The sequence below is a fragment of the Copidosoma floridanum genome, unplaced genomic scaffold (genome assembly GCF_036245765.1).
Source record: "Copidosoma floridanum isolate Cflo_tuat_1 unplaced genomic scaffold, Cflo_Japanese_pri ptg000015l, whole genome shotgun sequence".
Lineage (NCBI taxonomy): Eukaryota > Metazoa > Arthropoda > Insecta > Hymenoptera > Encyrtidae > Copidosoma > Copidosoma floridanum.
Genome location: NW_028321892.1, coordinates 5,487,567 through 5,507,374, shown reverse-complemented (window position 1 = coordinate 5,507,374; position 19,808 = coordinate 5,487,567). Strand labels below are relative to the sequence as shown.

The following is a 19,808-nucleotide window of genomic DNA, read 5'->3' as shown; positions in this document are numbered from 1 at the left end:
CGACATAAAATACATTTACAACACGTGTCGTGTATATAAAGTAGAATTTCTTGTCGTAAACCCACCACTGCGCGTGCCTAGTCATCAGCACACACTGGTTGTACGTTGTACTGCAAGTTGTACAAGGAACTCGAATAAAGTTCCTACTTTTGTAACCAAACAGTTGAGCTATCATTTCACGCCCTGTTCTGTACTCAACCTCCGGCCTCCGGCTTCCTTAGCTTGGGATAGCTTCGCACATAATCCTATATATATATATATATATATGCCAGTAGATGCAGCCAATTGATGAAACGCCAAAATCCCCTATAAATTATATGATTTATAGCAATATCAACAAATTGATTTTTCTCAATGGTAAATAGATCATGATAACAATTAAATGATAGAGCAATTTTTTTGATGAAGAGAGCAGTTTTTACAACAAGAATCATTACGAAATATTGTTTGTTAGCTGAGAGGTATTGACTTGCAAAGTGTTGCCTCTTGCACGGCACTTTAATTTGCGTTAACTAAATAAATAAAGGGAAGCAATTTTTGTTACTTGCATTTTCGAAAAGAGCAGTTTTTAATACGTCGTTTAGATACATTTGTTTATTCCATTTCTAATTTTCTGCTGGCTGGGGTCTGGGCCGACCGGGGTGGCGTTGGTTTGGTGGATTCACAGAGAAATGGAGTGGTGGTCATTTCTTGGGTGTAATCCACAATCGCCGCCAGCAGTTACATATGTACGACGTGACAACGTTGCGTGGTTGGGGGCGCTACTGTCGATTTACTGGTGATGTGATCCGCAATCTCACCAGCAGTAAAGCAGACGACGTCGGTCTACTTGCTCTTTTTCGTGACATTTTCCGACATTCTATCGTCTGCTTTAATTTGTTTACAATCAGAAAATGTCACGAAAAAGAGCAAGTAGACCGACGTCGTCTGCTTTACTGCTGGTGAGATTGCGGATCACATCACCAGTAAATCGACAGTAGCGCCCCCAACCACGCAACGTTGTCACGTCGTACATATGTAACTGCTGGCGGCGATTGCGGATTACACCCCTTGGGTGTTTTCCGCAATCGTCACCAGCAAGTTATTTAAGGTTGCACTCTACGCTACCATCAGGTCGGTAAGTCAACTACCTTGAATTAACTGGCGCTCTGTTCCGTAATCTGGCCAGTTAAAATAGCAGACGACAGTCAACAGCGATGAAATCTTCACTTTTTTCTCGACTTTCACATCGTCTGCTGTTTTAACTTGCAGATTACGGAATATATATATTTGTTGACTTATTGACCTGACGGTAACGTATAGAGCGCAAATTTAAATTACTTGCTGGTGACGACGGTTGCGGAAAACACCCCAAGCGGCGTTACCACCACGACCTACGTAACTTTACAGCCTCTGATTTTATCATTCTGGTAAAGAGAGCACGGTGTAAGATGTACGTGAAGTTATGTGTAGTAATTAAAGAAATTACTACTAAGTAATGCCATATGGTCGATTTTATTAAACCATATGAATATCTCTATTTTTAGAGGTCGACTTTCAAGTAAAAAATAGATTGTAAATTTGCCGCAAACAAAACAAACCACGTCAACTTTTTATTATTCATCTATAAGATTAGTTGCGGCTGGTTTATAATTATCAAAGTGACTTTGCTGTAAATAGCAATAGTTAATTGTATCAGCGCCATCTAGCGGTCTTTATTTTTTGGCCAAAAGTGGCTCCTAAAATTCTCAGTTAAAGCATTCAGGATTAGATTAGAGCCATTTAATTAAATATAAACCAGCCGCAACTTATATTGAAGCTATAAAATGAATAAATAACAATAGGTGTGTTTTAGGCGGCAAGTTAATAAACTATTTTCAATAAAAAAATCGACCTCCTATGTGTTTGTACTTAAAAAAATGAATTTTCAAGCATAAAATGGATTGTTAAAGAGTCTTCTAGAAATGGAGCATAGGAGGTGGAATATTTATACTTTTCAGGGTCCATTTACAGGTAAAAGACATATTGTAAACTTGCCGCAAGTAGCATAAAAAATGTCAACTATTTCTTGTCTATTTAAAAAATATATAAAATTTTAAAATATAATATTTGCGGCTGGTTTATAATTAATAAAGTGACTTTACTGTAAGTAGCAATAATTATTTTGGATCAGCGCCATCTAGCGGTCTTTATTTTTTGGCCAAAAGTGGCTCCTAAAATTCTCAATTAGAGCATTCAGAATTTAAGCCATTTAGTCAGTAATAAACCAGCCGCAACTAATGATGAAGCTATAAAATGGATAAATAACAATACATGTGTTTTTGGCGGCAAGTTAACAATCTATCTTATGCTTGAAAATTTATCTTTAAAAGTACAAACACATAGGAGGTCGATTTTTTGGTATAAAATAGTTTGTTTACTTGCCGCCTAAAACACACATATTGTTATTTATTCATTTTATAGCTTTATTATGAGTTGCGGCTGGTTTATATTTAATTAAGGTGGCTTTTTACTATAAATCCCACAAGAAGAGTAAGCATACTGCAACACAGCTTTTCATTGGCTGTGGAGGTTCTTGACTAAAAATGGATAGGTACTTATAGTCCCTTCAAAAAAAGTTTAGTCACATCTACACTGTTGACCTATATCGTACATTACAGTGACCCGAGCAGACGTAGGTATACAAATCTGACAACACAACCCTTGTATGTAAATAATACTAAGCTGACGATAAGTACCTAATAATAAGCCACGGGTGACCAAAGACAAAAAAACTTTAGAAAAAATCTACAAGTTATTTATTAGTGACGAGTAAATACAACCGTGTCCTAACTTTATCGTGACATATTCTATTAATTTTATCTATTAGTCAAAAAAGTACATAAGTCAGCCCCGCATTAAATTATTTTCTTTTAGTTTAGCGTCTCATTTATTTTTATTATAATTACGATTCCCCACTACTCCTATTCATTTAACGTACAACTTTCTGACCAATTCAAACTACGCGGGCTACCGCTCTTCGGTGTAGCAGACGCCCCACACTTTTCATCTGTTCCATGACTTGCACAGTTATCTACTATTTTCACAAAATATCCTATAAAACCCATGGTAATGTCCAAGTACCTGAATGTCGTTGGAAAGATTCTGATTTCTTCTATCTGCTACATAGTTTTCTATTAAGAACTACAGTATCTTTGCTGAGATATCATACAACCTGCGCCACCAATTTGACGACCCTCCATAAGAGGCCATGTTACAGAGTCTATTTTCCAGTTAGTTTTTTTCAACAATTTTGGTGGTGACGAGGTCTAAAATTTTGGGAAAAGACTCCTTGCACCTTCAAGAATCATTCTTTAAAATATCATTTAATACTCCAGTGTTTTGATTTAGTGAGGAGCCACCTTAAATGGCTCTAATCCTGAATGCTCTGATTGAGAATTTTAGGAGCCACTTTTGGCCAAAAAATAAAGACCGCTAGATGGCGCTGATACAAATAACTATTGCTATTCACAGCAAAGTCACTTTGATAATTATAAACCAGCCGCAACTAATCTTATAGATAAATAATAAAAAGTTGACGTGGTTTGTTTTGTTTGCGGCAAGTTTACAATTTATTTTTCACTTAAAAGTCGACCTCTAAAAATAGAGATATTCAAATGGTTTAATAAAATCGACCATATGCCATTACTTAGTAGTAATTTCTTTAATTACTACACATAACTTCACGTTCATCTTACACTGTGCTCTCTTTACCAGAATGATAAAATCAGAGGCTGTAAAGTTACGTAGGTCGTGGTGGTAATGCCGCTTGGGGTGTTTTCCGCAATCGTCGTCGCCAGCAAGTAATTTAAATTAGCGCTCTATACGTTATACCGTCAGGAGCCGTACCATATAACTCTTTCCGCTTCGTGGGCCTATGTTTTAACATAGGCCCGCAAAGCGAAGAAAAGTTATATGGTACGGACCCAGGTCAGTAAGTCAACAAATATATTCCGTTATCTGCAAGTTAAAACAGCAGACGACGTGAAAGTCGAGAAAAAAGTGAAGATTTCATCGCTGTTGACTGTCGTCTGCTATTTAAACTGTGCAGATTACGAAACAGAGCGCCAGTTAATTTAAGGTAGTTGACTTACCGACCTGATGGTAGCGTAGAGCGCAACTCTAAATTACTTGCTGGTGACGATTGCGGAAAACACCCCTTGACGGGAGCACGCTTTTTCAGGCAGAGTGCAGAGTGTTGCAACCATAGAGATATCTCTATGGTTGCAACTGTATGAACTGCGCTTGGGGCTTAAATGAACCCTAATCAATAGAAATGCGTACGTTTTTGAAATGCTGTTTATTTTGATTAACATTAAATAAAGTTTGTGAAGCAATTATCGGAAATACGTTCTTACGAAAGCTTAGTGTTCGATCAATAAAACAGGTTTAATTTTTTATGTTTCATTTGTTATAGAATTTGAGAATTTTGACCATTAGCCATTAAAAGATTAACATTTAATGGTTGAAAACAAGTCAACTATCCAAATGACTCCAGTATTGGTAAGATTTTGCAAAGAAGTATGGCACAGAATAACGTAGGTGTATGTAATACGATTTTCACTTTGCTTACAGGATGAATACTGGATTTGTGAGAGATTGTTTTTGAAGTATGAGGCACCAATTTTAGTTGATTCTCAAGGTAAGTATATCACAGGGGCAAAGGAAAGATGGCTCGAACTTGTCCGATACATTTGTGAAGATGTAACATGGTTGCTCTTGCAACCATCTTGCAGGTAAACCTATGTGGTAAATAAATATTTTAAATTTAAGCATTGTTTATATGACTATTCTTCATAGGTTTTGGTCTTGTGTCATTTATAACTCATCGATTATTGATTCAATTGTCATTTTCTTGCAAGAAGCTCCAACTCCATACACTTTGAAAAATTTTCCAGATGATAATGATATTAAAGAACATTTTGATAAACTTAGAAAAAGTATACTGCTGGTATTAGCTAGATTCATGTCTAACCAAGAAACTGCTTTAAATTATATTGATTCCGTTAAACATGCGTATTTACTGTACAACAAATACATACTGACTGTTCCGATCCTGATGGACATATGTCAGCAGTACGGTCAGGATAACAGAAAAATTATTGAAAAAATTGTCAATGAGGCATTTACAATTCAACCATTGTATGAAAAGGATTTAGAAAAAGTTGTGGAATTCGTTGTGAAGGTGAAGAAATACAAAAAAAATTTTTCTCTATAAATAAAAACTGATGAATCTCTATAATGCTGTATTGTAGCACAGGTCTTACAAAATGTAGAAAGAAAATTTGAAGATTATTCCATAAACCAAATAGGTAAGACTGAGCTGCTTTTAAAAAGAGGAAGGAACACCAAAGAATCTTCTTTGTCTGATTTAGAAGATATAATATTGTATACAACTGACATAGTATCTACTGTAAGCTCCTTTATTGATATTTATTCTCCTGCAGCCACTGTTTTTAATAAGGAGAATTTTTTACTAAGGTAAATCTTAACGTTTCTGGTCAACACTCTAATAAAAATTATATATTAAGTACCCACCTTAATAACATAGAACGTCTTAAAACGTTTTTAGTACTTTTTTTCAACGTTTTTAAGGCTTACAGATGTTTTGACAACGTTTTGAAAACCTTGTGGGTAAAAGTGTAGTTTAGCCCACCTTTCGAGAAGTTATCTTGAAAAAAGACAGTGCTACCATAAGGTGCCTAATTCAAAAGTGTAAGGTACTTGACAGCGGGAAGTTGTGAAAAATAACCAAATTCTATCGATATTTTTGCAATAAATAAAAAAAGGTTATAAATATAATCAGTAATAGCTTCCATGCGAGTTTCACTCGCTCGTTAGCGTTGAAATTAATTAAATAATCCGCCACTTTTTCAGCCTCTCCGTAATTAAAAGTTAGTAGCAGCACTGTCGTTATAAGCATGTTATGAAGCCACCTTCTTAAAGGGTGGGCTAAACTACAAATCCGCCGAAAATTATTTCATTTTTCTCTGCATGATGGCCACTCTCACATGTTGCCCAAGAGCCAATTTGCGGAAAATGCCAAAATAGCTTCCTATTAGGCAGTAAATACGATTATTACGCGAGGAGACTATGTTGCACTTCCATCCCTGAAATGAAGGCATAAAAAAACCGATGATATACATTAGATTATTATTAGTATTGATTCTTTGTTGTATAAGATTTTTCCAACCTACAAAAAGAGAAGCAAAATGTGATGTGTCCGGTAACTTAACGTCAAATCCAACGCATGACAAAATGCAGAGAGACATGTACACAGCTCAATAATTATAATTGAAAATTATTATGATATGACTTCTCAAAAAGACATGATCAGTACCTAAAGGTTTGTTTGTTTGTTGTTTTTTTTTTTTTTTTTTTTTTTTTTACCGGATTACCACGACAGCCTAATTGGCCTAGTCGCGAGGGCCACCCAATCACCACCTATGTGTGGGGGTGTATTGCCACACCCATCTCTAAACCTTTTTCCTCGCATCCTACCTGAATCCATGGGCACAGTGTGAGTATCTCCGGTGGACCGGTGGAACACCTTGCCAGTTAAGCTGACACTCTCTGCACCGATGGTGCATCGGGTCCACTCATCACTGTGTAGCCTTTCCCCGTAGAAGACTCCATTATTCCAGGACGTCCACTCCTCACCGGTTAAGCTGGCGCTCTCTGCCGAAGCATCGGATCCAGGCTAATTAGCATCCCTGGAGAAGCCCCGTGTTTCAGGGGCCACTCCTCGCCGGTAAGGCCGGCGATCCCTGCCCGACGCCTGGCATCGGGTCCGCTATTCCCTACCTATAGCCCTAACACTGTTTCGCATTCACTCAGGCCCGAAAACCTGTGGGGCAAGGAATTACTCTGAAGGAAAATTCCACGTAAAAACCCTCCCTGAAACAGCTGGTGTTACATAGGAACTTTTCCCGATGAAAACAGTTTTTGCAAAAATCTGCATTCACCGGGAATCGAACCCACGACCCCTAGAACTGCGTTGTATCAGTAACAAGCACGCTTATCACTGAGCCAACGCCGCTCTCCTAAAGGTTTTTATTTAACTCGTTCATTAACTCATTGAATCATTAGGATAAGCTCTTCAAGTCAATAATTTATTTTAAAAACCAAGTGCGCTGGCAGTATGCACGCGTGGTCATTATGTTAAACTGCTCGAGTTATCACTTATTTAAATGAACAAGCGCCCTGGCAGTAAGCGTACTGGGTCATTGAGTTTTGCTGCTAGAGTTAATAATTTATTTAAAAAACTAATTGCGCTTGCAGTAAGCGCGCCGGGTTATTGGGTTAAACTGCTCGAATTAATAGTAATTATAATAAACTTGCACGCTGGTAGTAAGTGCGCCGGGTCATTGGGTTTTAAGTACTTGGGTTGATGTTTTCGGGCTTTGCGCGCTAGGTCATTAAGTTTGAAGTGTTTGAACGACGCTCAAGTGCTCGGCCAATGAGAGATCGCCTGCGCGAGTTCTCAGTTCGATATCGGAGCACTGATCTATGCCGATAACCGTTACCTTCTGAGTAGCATGACAGAATGCCTTTTCATCACTTGCTCATATATTACTGACTTTTGATGCGAAACTATTGTAATACACGTCCAAACTATAATTAATTAATAAAATATTGATAATGAAAGTATACAAAAAATTGTACTTAAATTATTCTCAGCATGCTTACGAACAGCTTGTGCATTGATTCCAAAATATTTCAAGTCGTGGGAGAACAATCAGTGGCTCGATGGTAAAACTTTTGCTTTCAAACCCAAAGTTCTTGGGTTCAATGCACTATCTCCGGCTATTTTTAATTACTATCTTTTTTTTGTAATTTAGTGACAAACATTTTGAAAGTTAATTTTGTGCCTAATATTTATTAAATAATACACGTATTTGAAAAATTTAAGAATATTTATTATGGTATTTCTTTAAGTTCCCAGAATAACTTACTTTTCAAACCATCGCGTCATTATAATTAACGTAAACTTAATTGAACTAAATCAAATGAAACATATATAGTGGTTTTTTTTGTAAAGATTTTGTCTGCTTTCAATATCCTTTTTTATTCATTGAGTGCACGAGTCATCTGGCTATTTGTTAAATTATAGTTCCATTTGGCATGGTATTTATTTTAAACGAGATTAAAGTTTTGTCTGATATTTTTATTGGTTGTATTGGTGTATTACTGTCAAACTTATATTGACATTATAGGAGGGCAGAAATATTTTTGTCGCTTTATTAGAAAAAAATGGTAAATAAAATATAGCTGGAAGAAGTGTATTGAATCCAAGAACTTTAGGTTTAAAAGCAAAAGTTTTACCATAGAGCCAACGATTGTTCGCTCATGACTTGAGATATTTTGGAATTAACTCAGGTGCTTCTGCATAAGCTGTTCGTAAGCATGCTGAGAATAATTTTAGTACAACTTTATTTAATACTTTCATTATCAATATTTTATTAATTAATTATAGTTTGGACGTGTATTACAATAGTTTTGCATCAAAAATCAGCAATATATGGGCAAGTAATGAAAAGGCATTCTGCCGTGCTACTTGAAAGGTAACGATTATTGGCATATACAGATAAGTTACCCAGTTGTCTCCCAACACTAAAACCGCCTGCCTTATACACGGAGAGATTCGGCCACAGCTAAAGACGGTGCAATGCTGCTGGCGAAAACAGTGTGCGTGCGTGGTAGGGATGCACGCTTTTTTGCCGTGCAAGCCACTGGAGTTTTAACTGATCGACTTTGGTACAGTTCGACACTTATTTATAAGCGCATAACTATATTCCTAACATGCATATGTAAAAAAGGCGCCGAACAGTTCACATATAGGTATAGAAATATACATGTATCTAGCTTTTATAGATATTTTAACATGTATGGGATACATAAAAGAGTAATAATGTAACGTTGTTTAAGGTCTTATTCAAGTTAGATGGCTCAAAATGCACTTACATCTCTAAAAGTAAACCTTAGTATTTGTGTGATAACAGTTATAATAACAAAGTGTTGTACTGAAAAAAAAAATGTTTTTCTAGTATTTATCAGGCATATTTTATAATAAAGTATTATTTAAGTCACATAATAAGATTTATCATTTATGTATGTTTAAATAACTATTTTATTCAAACTTCATTCATCTGTCTTATAATTATTATATTATTAATACCTTATTATATCTTGATTAGATTAATACACAGTCATTTTTCAACTAATTTATTAAGAAAATTATTCGCAGCCTTTTTTTACATTTATCATTGAAATCTGAATGTATAATACAATCTATATTCATCTTTCAACATGTATTCCTACTTTTCAATTATAACCGTAGTCACACAACTACTGTGATTTATTTTTAGGAATGTATATGCATTTCGAGCCATTTAACTTGAACAGAACTTTAAACAACGTTACATTATTACTCTTCTATGTATCCCATGTATGTTAAAGTATGTATAAAAGATAAATATATGTATATTTATATCCCTATATAATACTCCTGTCTGATATAATATATTTAGTGAATTGTTGGGCGCCTTTTTAACTAATGCATCTTGGGAGAATTTTTTCAACTGCCCCAACGCCACCGCAGACTGGCTGCGTGAGCACAAAAGATGACTTTTTCATCTCGTCATTTGGGCCTGAGAAAAATGTTTGAAAAATCACCAGAGCATCAATTCTCATGCACGTTTTTCTCAGCTTTCTGATGGTGCTATCAGTTTTCACAAGTTTCCAGTTTATAACCTATAAAAATGCGAATGTTGGTAAAAATGCGTTAAATCTCATGATGTACAATTTTTAGAATTTGTTTGACCATCTAGATCGAAAGATGAGACAATTTTACGAAAGCCTAGTCAATAAAAAAAAAAGGGTTTTTTTTGTTGATATTTTTATGTATTTGACCGATGAATGTATGGGTGCGATACACTGCGCGGCACGGGCGGCTGCTACGCGCCCGCCACCGCTCCTAACGCCGCCACACACCGCGAAGCCACACGCTGCTACACATTATTTTCATTTATTCCGAGTGTTAACAAGTACGCCTAATCTAAATACTGTATGAAAAAAGTTTTGTCTTTGTATTGTTTTGATACTCTTTGATTATAATTATCAAGACATTTTTTGTTTTCCGTCGTAAGTCGCACTTTTTTTAAAATTCCTTTTATTTAGAAAGTGGTTTGCCTACGATACGTATTATTATTATAGTAAGCTGAAACAGAGCTATGGTAACACATCCTTGAATGGCAGCTATATTTGATTCTTATATTTCACTTTTTACAATCAGTATTTAAGATGGTCGTTTGCTGTAATCCCTTAAATAAAGAGAATCATCACGTTAACAATAGTTTAGCGCATTTTCTGCAATCGTTGAAATAACAATTTCCATTCGTTCAAGATAAAGCTATGATATGCTTACAGTGCAAAATTTCGGCTTCCAAACTTAGAAATAAGAAAAAACGTAACGACGATAAATACCTTAAAGCCGGTCTCGCAGTGTTAGAGCAAATCAAAGAAAAGTTTGCATCGTTGAATTATCAGAAGGAAAGAATAATATTATGCTGCTCACACTCGCTCCAAAATTTTGGAATCGACGCGATCTGATGGAAGAATTTGGATGCACCGAAAGAGAAGCTAGGAAAGCTTTGGACTTAGTTGGAAAATATAGAATTTTATCGTCACCTAATAAAAAAAAAGGGTAAGGTATGTTTAGCCGATAGTGAGAATCGTATAAAAAGTTTTTACAAACAAGATAACGTAAGTCGTCTAATGCCAGGTGTAAAAGATTGCATTTTATTGAAGCAAGATAACGGTGATTAAATAAGCGTTCAAAAACACTTTTACTTGGCAACTTGGACGAGTTATTTATTTTGTTTAAAGAAGAAAATAAAAGTATCGAAGTAAGCCTTACGAACTTTGTTTAACTAAGACCACCGCATTGTATTTTAGCAGGCAGTAGCGGTACTCACAATGTTTATGTGTGCGTGCATCATGAGAACGTCAAACTCATGTTGGATGCAATAAAATTAGAAGAGTTGACAAAACACACAGCATCACCTCTTAAAACTTATGGAGACTATCTGAATCTAATTGTATGTCGCGATCCTTCTGAAAATGGTTTTTTAGAAAACTGTTTAGATTGTCCGAATTGTAGAGGACTTAAATCAATCTTGCTGGAGAGCTTAGAAGCTGAAGATATTTTTGAGGTGAATTGTTCACCATAGACTCAAACTAATAGATGCACAATTACTTTAAATTCATTGAAAATTCATGAATACTTGGATTTATTGGGAGACAAATTAATTAAGTTGAAAACACACGATTTTTTCGCGAAGAAACAATCTGAATTTATCAAGAATTTAAAAAATAATTTAGTTGACGGCGAGTTTGTGGTCAGCTTTGATTTTGCGCAAAATTATGCGTTTATGGTTCAAAATTTAGCGCAGTCATTTCTCTGGAACAATAACCAGGCCACAATTTTCACCGTCATATTTTGTTACCGAAAAGATGATGACTTAAACCATGATGGCAGAAGATTTATTTCATTGGGCTGAACGATATTGCAAGGAAACGACAGTTTTTTTCAGTAGTAAAACTGACTACGAAGATATTGCCAAAACATTAAAATATCGAATTTGAAACGCAAAAATGATTCCAAGAACTTTGAATTATCACGCTTTTATTCCTACTAATGACAATAAATTTATGCTACAAAATATTTCGGCAAGTGATAAATATGAAATATTGCCGAAGTTAAAATGCCGAAAGCGACCACTATCAATAAAAAGAAATGAAAAATAAAGTAAATATGCTGAAGAGTACGGAAAAAAAATTTTTAATCTTATTTTTATTAATGTAAATAAATCACAATATATCTATTTTTAGTCTATCATTACTCCTTGATTGTTAATAATAAAATATTATATTTTTACTTACATGTCAACTAATTACTAAATTTCCGTCTACATTTATTAATTGTTATTTATGTCCTCAAAAAATAAATAAATAAAAGTGTCTTGCGGTGTGCAGCAGCGTTAGGAGTAGCGATGGGCGCGTAGCAGCCGCCCGTGCCGCGCGGTGTATCACACCTATACATTCATTGGTCCAATACTTAAAAATATTTAAAAAACCCTCTTTTTTTATTGACTATACTTTGGTAAAATTGTCTTATCTTTCGATTTAGATGGTCAAAAAAATTCTAAAAATTGTACATCATGAGATTTAACGCATTTTTACCAATATTTGCATTTTCATAGGTTATAAAGTGATAGTTTGTGAAAACTGATAGCACCATTAGAAAGCTGAGAAAAAAGTGCATGGAGATTGATGCTTTTGTGATTTTTAAAACATTTTTCTCAGGCACAAACGACGAGATGAAAAAGGCGTCTTTTGCGCTCACGCGGCCTGTCTGCGGTGACACTGAGGCAGTTGAGAAAATTCTTCCCAGATAAGGAACATAGTTAGGCACTTATAAATAAGTGTCGAACTATACCATAGCCGATCAGTCGAAATTCCAGTGGCTTGAATGGCAAAAAATCGTGCATCTGCAGCTCGAATTTACGTGCGCGATCGCACCGCTTTTTTCAATGTCTGCGCACGTTGCTTTGCCTCCCTACCACGTTTATTTAATCGTGTTTTTTATTTAATAAAATGGCCTGTAGGTGCCCTGGGTCATCTGGTGATTGGCACTCGTGTTATTTAATATCACTTAATGTATTAATGAAGTAGCTTTTAGGTGCCCTGAGTTATCTGGCGATTGGCACCTGTGTTGTTTAATCGTATTTTAATATATAATAAAGTGGCCAGTAGGTGTCGTGGGTTATCTGGTGATTGGCACTTGTGTAATCGTATTTTATTATTTAATAAAGTGGTCAGTGGAAACATGGGATATAGTAAGAACAGCGACAACGATTCATAGACTAAAAGATGCCGTGGTGGTTAAATGTTTATTACGTGACAACCGAAAAGAGAGTACTGCGCAACATTCAACATTTTTTTTTGTATAGATCTCGAACCCGATAACAAACGTCACCACTTTCAGACAAAAAAATGTCAGCAAAAGGTCCAAAAAAATTATAGAAAAGACCAAATCAGGTTTTTCACTTCTAGCGGAAAAGCTGTAATTCGGCCAAAAAAACGTTCCACATAAAAAAGATGCGCAATTTCAAGACGAACAAAATGAGCTCTGATGAATCCAAATCGGCCTTACCGTTTTTCCGCAAATTTATAATGAGTGCCAATTTCACCCCGTTTTTCGGTATTTCATAACTGGCGTTCTAATTAATATTTTGACTTCAAAATTTCAACAGAACATGGGTTTCGTTATTCCTTAGCGGCGGCGCTCGATTGGCACGGTACCGCGAGGAAGATGGCATGTTCTAAATCAATGGCGCACTCAATCCAGCGCCGACGCGAGCCACCGCTGCCAATATTTCTCCACGCACTTACTGCCGCCCCCCTTTCGTTTGTAAAGTGTACTACCCGTATACAGAGCTATTTAGAAGAGTATATAATAATAAAATACTATGTATGTATTGTACATACATCATATACATACGTACGCATATGTATTATATATGTGTGAATAAAATTTTCAAATTTGACTGACTCCGAGAATCGAACCATATTCTTTGGATTGGTAGTTGGTGACCTTATCAAGACTTGCCTCAATAAATGGAACCAAATGCTTCAATGCATTATACAGTTATCACAAATATGACACCAGTTCAGGGGTCGGGCCCAAATTTCTCTCAGATTAAATCTCCACCCTGTACAATCTCACAAAATCGAAGCCAGCGAAGTATTAATTCGGCCAGTATTTTCGCTATAGACACGGGTAGATGCTTCAATTGCGGGGAAACAGGCCATCTATGGAGAAAGTGCAAGTAACCCTGAGCCAACACTACGAGCGGAGTAGTGAGCGGCATTAGCTCTACACAAGAATCATAAACAGATTGCGGTTACTGCGGGATAAGATATTATGCGGCATCCAGGTATAGGGAATTAGCCTACGACATAAGTTCGGAGGACTAAAAGGATGGAAAGAATTTTGGGTCGAGGAGAAGGAAAGAATAGAAAAAAGGAACAGCGAAGCATCGCGCACAAATCAAGGTCTGGAACAGAAGGACGGACATTTAAACGTAAAGGGTGCTTGGGTCAGTCCCCAGGTGCCGGGCACTGAGTAAAAACAAAGCAAGTAGCCGAAGAACTTGAAGTAGTAAAAATTAATTTTACACAGTCACGCAGATTACCACCAGTGGTTAACTTTCGAAGTAATGACATAAAAAACGGAGCACCATCATTCCTCGTAGACACACGAGTGGATATCTCAATAATAAAAGAAGACTGTCTGAGCGCAGGATCAGAAATAAACACTAATGAAATACTAGAAGTATACGGCGAAACAGAAGGCTCATAAAAAACTTTGGGAAGCACTTGTATGATGCTTTATAACGTCCTTTCCAAACTGCATATCGTTCCCACGAAATTTCCCATAAGCAGAAATGGACTAATAAACTAGGACATGTTAGATAGGCACAAAGGAGATATTACCGTAAAAAACAGGTGTGTGTACTCCGATGGGACTAAGTTCCTAATAGAAGAAGTCGAACGTTTTGAAATTCCCGTGCGCTTTAAACAAGTAATACACACAACAATTAACACACGGAAAAGTGAGGATAACGTAGGATGGGTTCAGAGACAAAATTTAGGGAAAGGCATTTATTTTGGAAATTTCATAGCAAACCGTGACAGTGACAGAAGTCATGGCCTGTGCTTCAACACTAACGACTCCACGGTCAGAAAAAGAGTATATGAGGTGGAGTTTTTGAATTACGAAACTACCCAAAAATATAGGTGCGCAACAGCCAATGGGGAGTATAAAGTTGAACAAAAACAAGTAGGCAAGGAGGCAAATGACAATAGCACCCACGTGAAAGTAAGGGTAATAAACACTGATTCACAAGAAGAACGAGTAAATCTAATTATGGCATTAGTAGACAGAGATAGCTGTAATAAGGAAGAAAAAGCGCACGTTCAAAAACTAGGTAACCACAATCCGCATGTATTCGGGTTAGAAAATGAACCTTTACAGAAAACTGATGTACTCAAACACATAATTATTACAAACACGAAAACGCCAATTCGTGCGAGAAACTATAGGTACCCAACAGGAATAAAAGACCAAATGCGAATAGAAGTGAAAAATTGACTCGAGCTAGGTATCATTGAATCTTCGAAATCACCGTATAACTTCAATATATCGATAGTACCAAAAAAACAGGGGCCTGATGACGAGAAGCGCTGGCGCGTAGTATCAAATTTTAGGCAATTGAACGAAGCCACGGTGGGCACTAATCCCCCATTGCCACTAAAAGTGGACATTCTCGACCATTCAGTCTCCTCCAGATACATTACGGTAGTAGACTTAAGACGAGGATTTTTTAAGTTGAGATCGACGAGAGGGACGCACATAAAACAGGATTGTCAGGGCTGAACGGCCATTACCAATACAAACGCATGCCAATGGGCTGCTGCGGAGCTCCTCACTCGTTCGCGGCAGCCATGGAAATAGCCCTAGCTGGATTAAAAAGCCATGAGCTGGAGGTATACCTAGATGACATAAAAGTGCACGCTCTGACCTAAAAAGAGCATGGTACACGATTTGAAAGGTTGTTAAAATGTTTTTTTGACGCTAACCTGTCAATCGAACCAAAAAAAGGCCAATTTTTAAAGAAAGAGGCCAAAGTACTGGGACATTGTAGGTAATGGCACATTAAAAATGGACTTAAATAAGGTCAAAGTAGTCAAGGACTACCCAACACCAGTGAATGCAAAGAAAGTGAAACAATTTTTGGGACTAGTTAGATATTATCAGAGATTTATAAAACATTATGCAAAAATTGCTCAGCCTCCAACTAAGCTCCTCAAGAAAAATACAGAGTTTTAATGGACACGAGTCAAACAGGAAGCCTTAGACAAACTGAAAGAAGAATTATGCAAAGAGCCAGTGCTAGCAGCTCCAGATCTTAAAAAACTGTTTATTGTAACAACAGATGCATCAGAATATGTGTCAGGCGCTATATTCAGTCAAGGTAAAATAGGTAACGATCGCCCCTACAACTACGCTTTACGCACCCTAAAAGGCGCCAAGTTGAGATACACCATTTACGACAAGGAGCTCCTGTTGGTAGTTTTTGCGAAAAAACAATTTCGCCCTTATTTATATGGTTGTCAATTTACGGTGATAACAGATTACGAACTGCTGAAACACTTTTACATCACCAAGAAGGTTGGTTTAAGATTCAATCGGCTAAAGGCGCAGCTATTAGGATGTGAATTCGACGTAATATATAGATGGGGAGGAGATAACTACGTAGACGTCCTCTCCAGGAACTCTGTAATCGCAGAAGGTGTAATTAATCTGGAACTGCCAAAAAAGGACCTTTATGCGCTAGCAGAAAAGCAGAAAAAAAACAAAATCTGTCTTGAGAGCGGTCCACTAGCAAGAATGTTTTTAGTTCCGGCAAAAAGCGTACAGAATGATAAAGGAGACAATGAACAAATAGACGAAGTCAGCTCATGGGAATTCGATCTAGATTCTTCCTCAGAAAACTATAAAAACACGGACGTCGCTGGAAAACATCGCACATAGATCATAGATGCAAAAAACTATTCCAAAAAGGCAAGAGGACAAAAAAACTCTTCTTTAATTTGGATAAAAGCAACGCAAGAGACAGGAAAATTAGAATCGAATCTGAGTCGGATGAAATGGCAGGATTCTTCCTAGACAGAAGTTTCATAAATACCGAAGTACACGCAACAAGCACGCCATTATGAGAGTTCATCTTACCAGCACGAAAAAGCAAAGCAACACCTTACACGACTCGCATGCTCCCATTACCCAAGTACAACGTTCATTGTGATGAGTCAAACTATTTAGATACTACAGAGAAAATAACAGTGACCCAAAAGAAACAGATAAATGAGAAAGAATTCAATCCAACACAAGTGATTGAGGAAGTCAGATTCGACAAGAGACATGCAAGTCAGAACGAAAATATACACTCACCTTAAGGGCCACAAAGAAAGTCGGATTGGAGGGAATTAGCGAGTAACATTTTAAGTGGTAAGTTAGGGAAAGCAGTCAACTTATCAGTGGAAATAAAGGAAATGAAAACATCAGAAGGCAGGCAGGGTGCTAGAAGACATATGGGAAGAATAAGTAATAGGGAACGGGGACAATATCAAAAAGTTTCCCTACCGTTAACAAAATGGGATGGTTGGATAATTATCTTTACTCCCGCGTTGAGAGAGAAAGTAACAGGAAGTGTGTACACATTCACTTGCAGGGGCAGCATTACATTCCTCTGATGATTATCGACGCCTTCCCTTATATGCATCAGACACATCCATCACCAACTTGGAAGAAATCTGCATTACCTCCGGTGCCTGATGAGAATGAAGTCTCCTGGTCAGTTACCACAACAATGATAAAATAAAGCAAACGAAAAACTCTTGGCCCGTTGCAGTAAGCCGCAAAGCATGCAGTAAGGTCGACACAGAAAAAAGGCCAAAGAGTAACAGAAGAAACACAACTAACTCTTGGGCCGTTGCAGTAAGTTGCAGAGCATGCCGTAAGTTCGACACAGGGAAAAGGCTATAGAGCAACAGAAGAAACATAACAATACCCAGCAGGCAACGTAGCAAGAGGTGTCATCGGAAACGATGACACATTAACCGGGGAAGTATCACGGATGTGGCTTGGTTTAGCCCGTGTGTTAGTACACTGGCGTACAACTGACGACATAATAGAGTGCATCTAAGAGTACAATTAATACAGCCGCTCTTGGCGGCGGTTGTGGCTGAGTGGTCAGCGTAAAGTTTCACGAATCCTAAGTTGACGGGTTCGAGCCCCTAATCCACCTTATTAGCCGTGCAATTCATAGCAATATTTTGAACTCTTCAATTCTTTTATTTAAAAAATTAGAATTACCTGCTCTCCATCTACACAAGAATCCCTAAAGCTTGTTTCGTAACAATATTCTAAATTCTCTGTCGAGGGTACTGATGAGACAAGAAATTAATTAATAAGCTTCGTGAAAACTACTGAAGGTTATGTTTTTACACTAGAGCGAAGAAAACAGACAACAGACTGAGCTATAGAGAACGTTTCATGGACTATAGTTAGGGATAGAGCCATATTTTACACAGTTGTGACCCTCTAGTACAAAGTAGTATCCATAAAGTGGACCTCTTATCTTTGTCTTTGTCTTTGTGGTTGGCCCTTGTGTCACCTGCTGTAACACATAGAGATATTAGACTAGAGTGCGCAAGAAGCCAGATTCCGCGTGGCTACAAAAGAGAGAAAACGCTGCATGCTGATCCCTCTATCTCCGCCTAGCCGAGTTATGTGATTGGCTGAAGCGCCGCTGTATATGAAGGTATAGTCCAAATAAGTATTACTACATGTTTATGGGGTTGAGCAGAACTACTCATACACAAAAACAAAAAGTACATTCACATCTTAAGAAGATGATCAATGAACTTCAAACAATGAACCTTTTTTTTAATACTAAGATTAAAAATCATCTTTTTCCTACTCAATCTTGATGTATAATAATATATGATAGTGTTTCCTGCACACTATATTAGACTATTATTATAAATCTAACAATATTTAAATTTGGTGAAAATTATATACTGAGTTTGCAGAAATGAAAGATCACGATCAATGGCTAAAAAATACGATACCTAACATAAAACTATATTACATTTGATCGTGTACGTATTATCCGAATCACGAATACGCTCACAAAAATCTGCTGTTAAAGTAGAATTTTAAAAATTTTTTATCTTTTACTTCATATTTTTAAAATCTCAATGAAATCGCAGTATTTCTACTGAACAATTGTGCTGCTAAAAAAACTTTCATTTTTTCTGATTGAAAAAGGATATGACGATTTGTAATTTTGTTGGCACAATGAAGTTTCTCTACATTTGTTTCTCATTCAGCTTCACAATATAATTCCAGTCTTTTTTTTCCGCATCAACAACAATTATATATATTAATAACAACAACAATAATAATAGGTCCTTTTAAGGCACAATAATTGTGACACAATTTTAGACAATGACAGGCGTAAAAAAATATACACGGGTTCAGTAGGGGGAGGTAAGGCTTAAAATTTCCGTTATAATTTAAATCAAAACTAGCACCGAAATTTTTACAAGCAGTTCTGTGAGCTGAGGCTTCATCAAAAGTTATGCTTGCAACGGTAATATTTTTTTCGTGTAGATATAATAGTAAGTCTTTGATCAGAATAGATTTCTGAACTGCGTTTAACGAATTAATCAAATACTGAGCGACAGCTGCTTTAAAGGTACCATTAATATTTACTAACACGAAAGCCAATGCTTTCGTCGCCATTTTAGTAGTTCCAGATAGCTCAGACTCAGACAATTGGCATCTTAGATCCACAAGACCTTTCCAAGAATGCGTAGTTTATCCCACTCCTTATGCTGCTTTATTCCAACTTTATCAAACGTCAGACTGAAGACCAACTTTTTACCTTTCTTGCTTTCCTTTTCTACTACAGAAGATATTTTATCTATTTTATCAACTGATATACCAGGCTTATAGTTTGCCGAACTAGCCCATTTATTTAGTGTTTGTACTAAAGGTAAGCTAAGCACTCAAAAAAAGGAAGACGTACAATATTGTGTGCAGCTAAGGAATAAAAGTGTAAGGTTCTGGCAAATTTTTTAAAACTTTCGGGAAATGC

At 36.7% G+C, this 19,808-nt stretch overlaps 1 protein-coding gene across 2 annotated transcripts in view; it reads left to right on the top strand.

Annotated features, from left to right (window-relative positions):
- The first annotated feature begins 4,239 nt into the window (after window positions 1–4,239).
- LOC106642445 (activating signal cointegrator 1 complex subunit 2) overlaps window positions 4,240–19,808 on the top strand; it is a 196,191-nt gene continuing 180,622 nt past the window's right edge. Inside the window, exons 1-5 of one of the 2 annotated variants that reach the window (XM_089592284.1) lie at window positions 4,240–4,342; window positions 4,436–4,521; window positions 4,594–4,754; window positions 4,819–5,203; window positions 5,279–5,499. In XM_089592284.1, the coding sequence (XP_089448410.1) occupies window positions 4,480–4,521; window positions 4,594–4,754; window positions 4,819–5,203; window positions 5,279–5,499 (809 nt within the window). In that variant the 5' untranslated portion in view covers window positions 4,240–4,342; window positions 4,436–4,479. The remainder of the gene's footprint in view (window positions 4,343–4,435; window positions 4,522–4,593; window positions 4,755–4,818; window positions 5,204–5,278; window positions 5,500–19,808) is intronic. The other variant, XM_089592283.1, reaches the window with a different exon arrangement.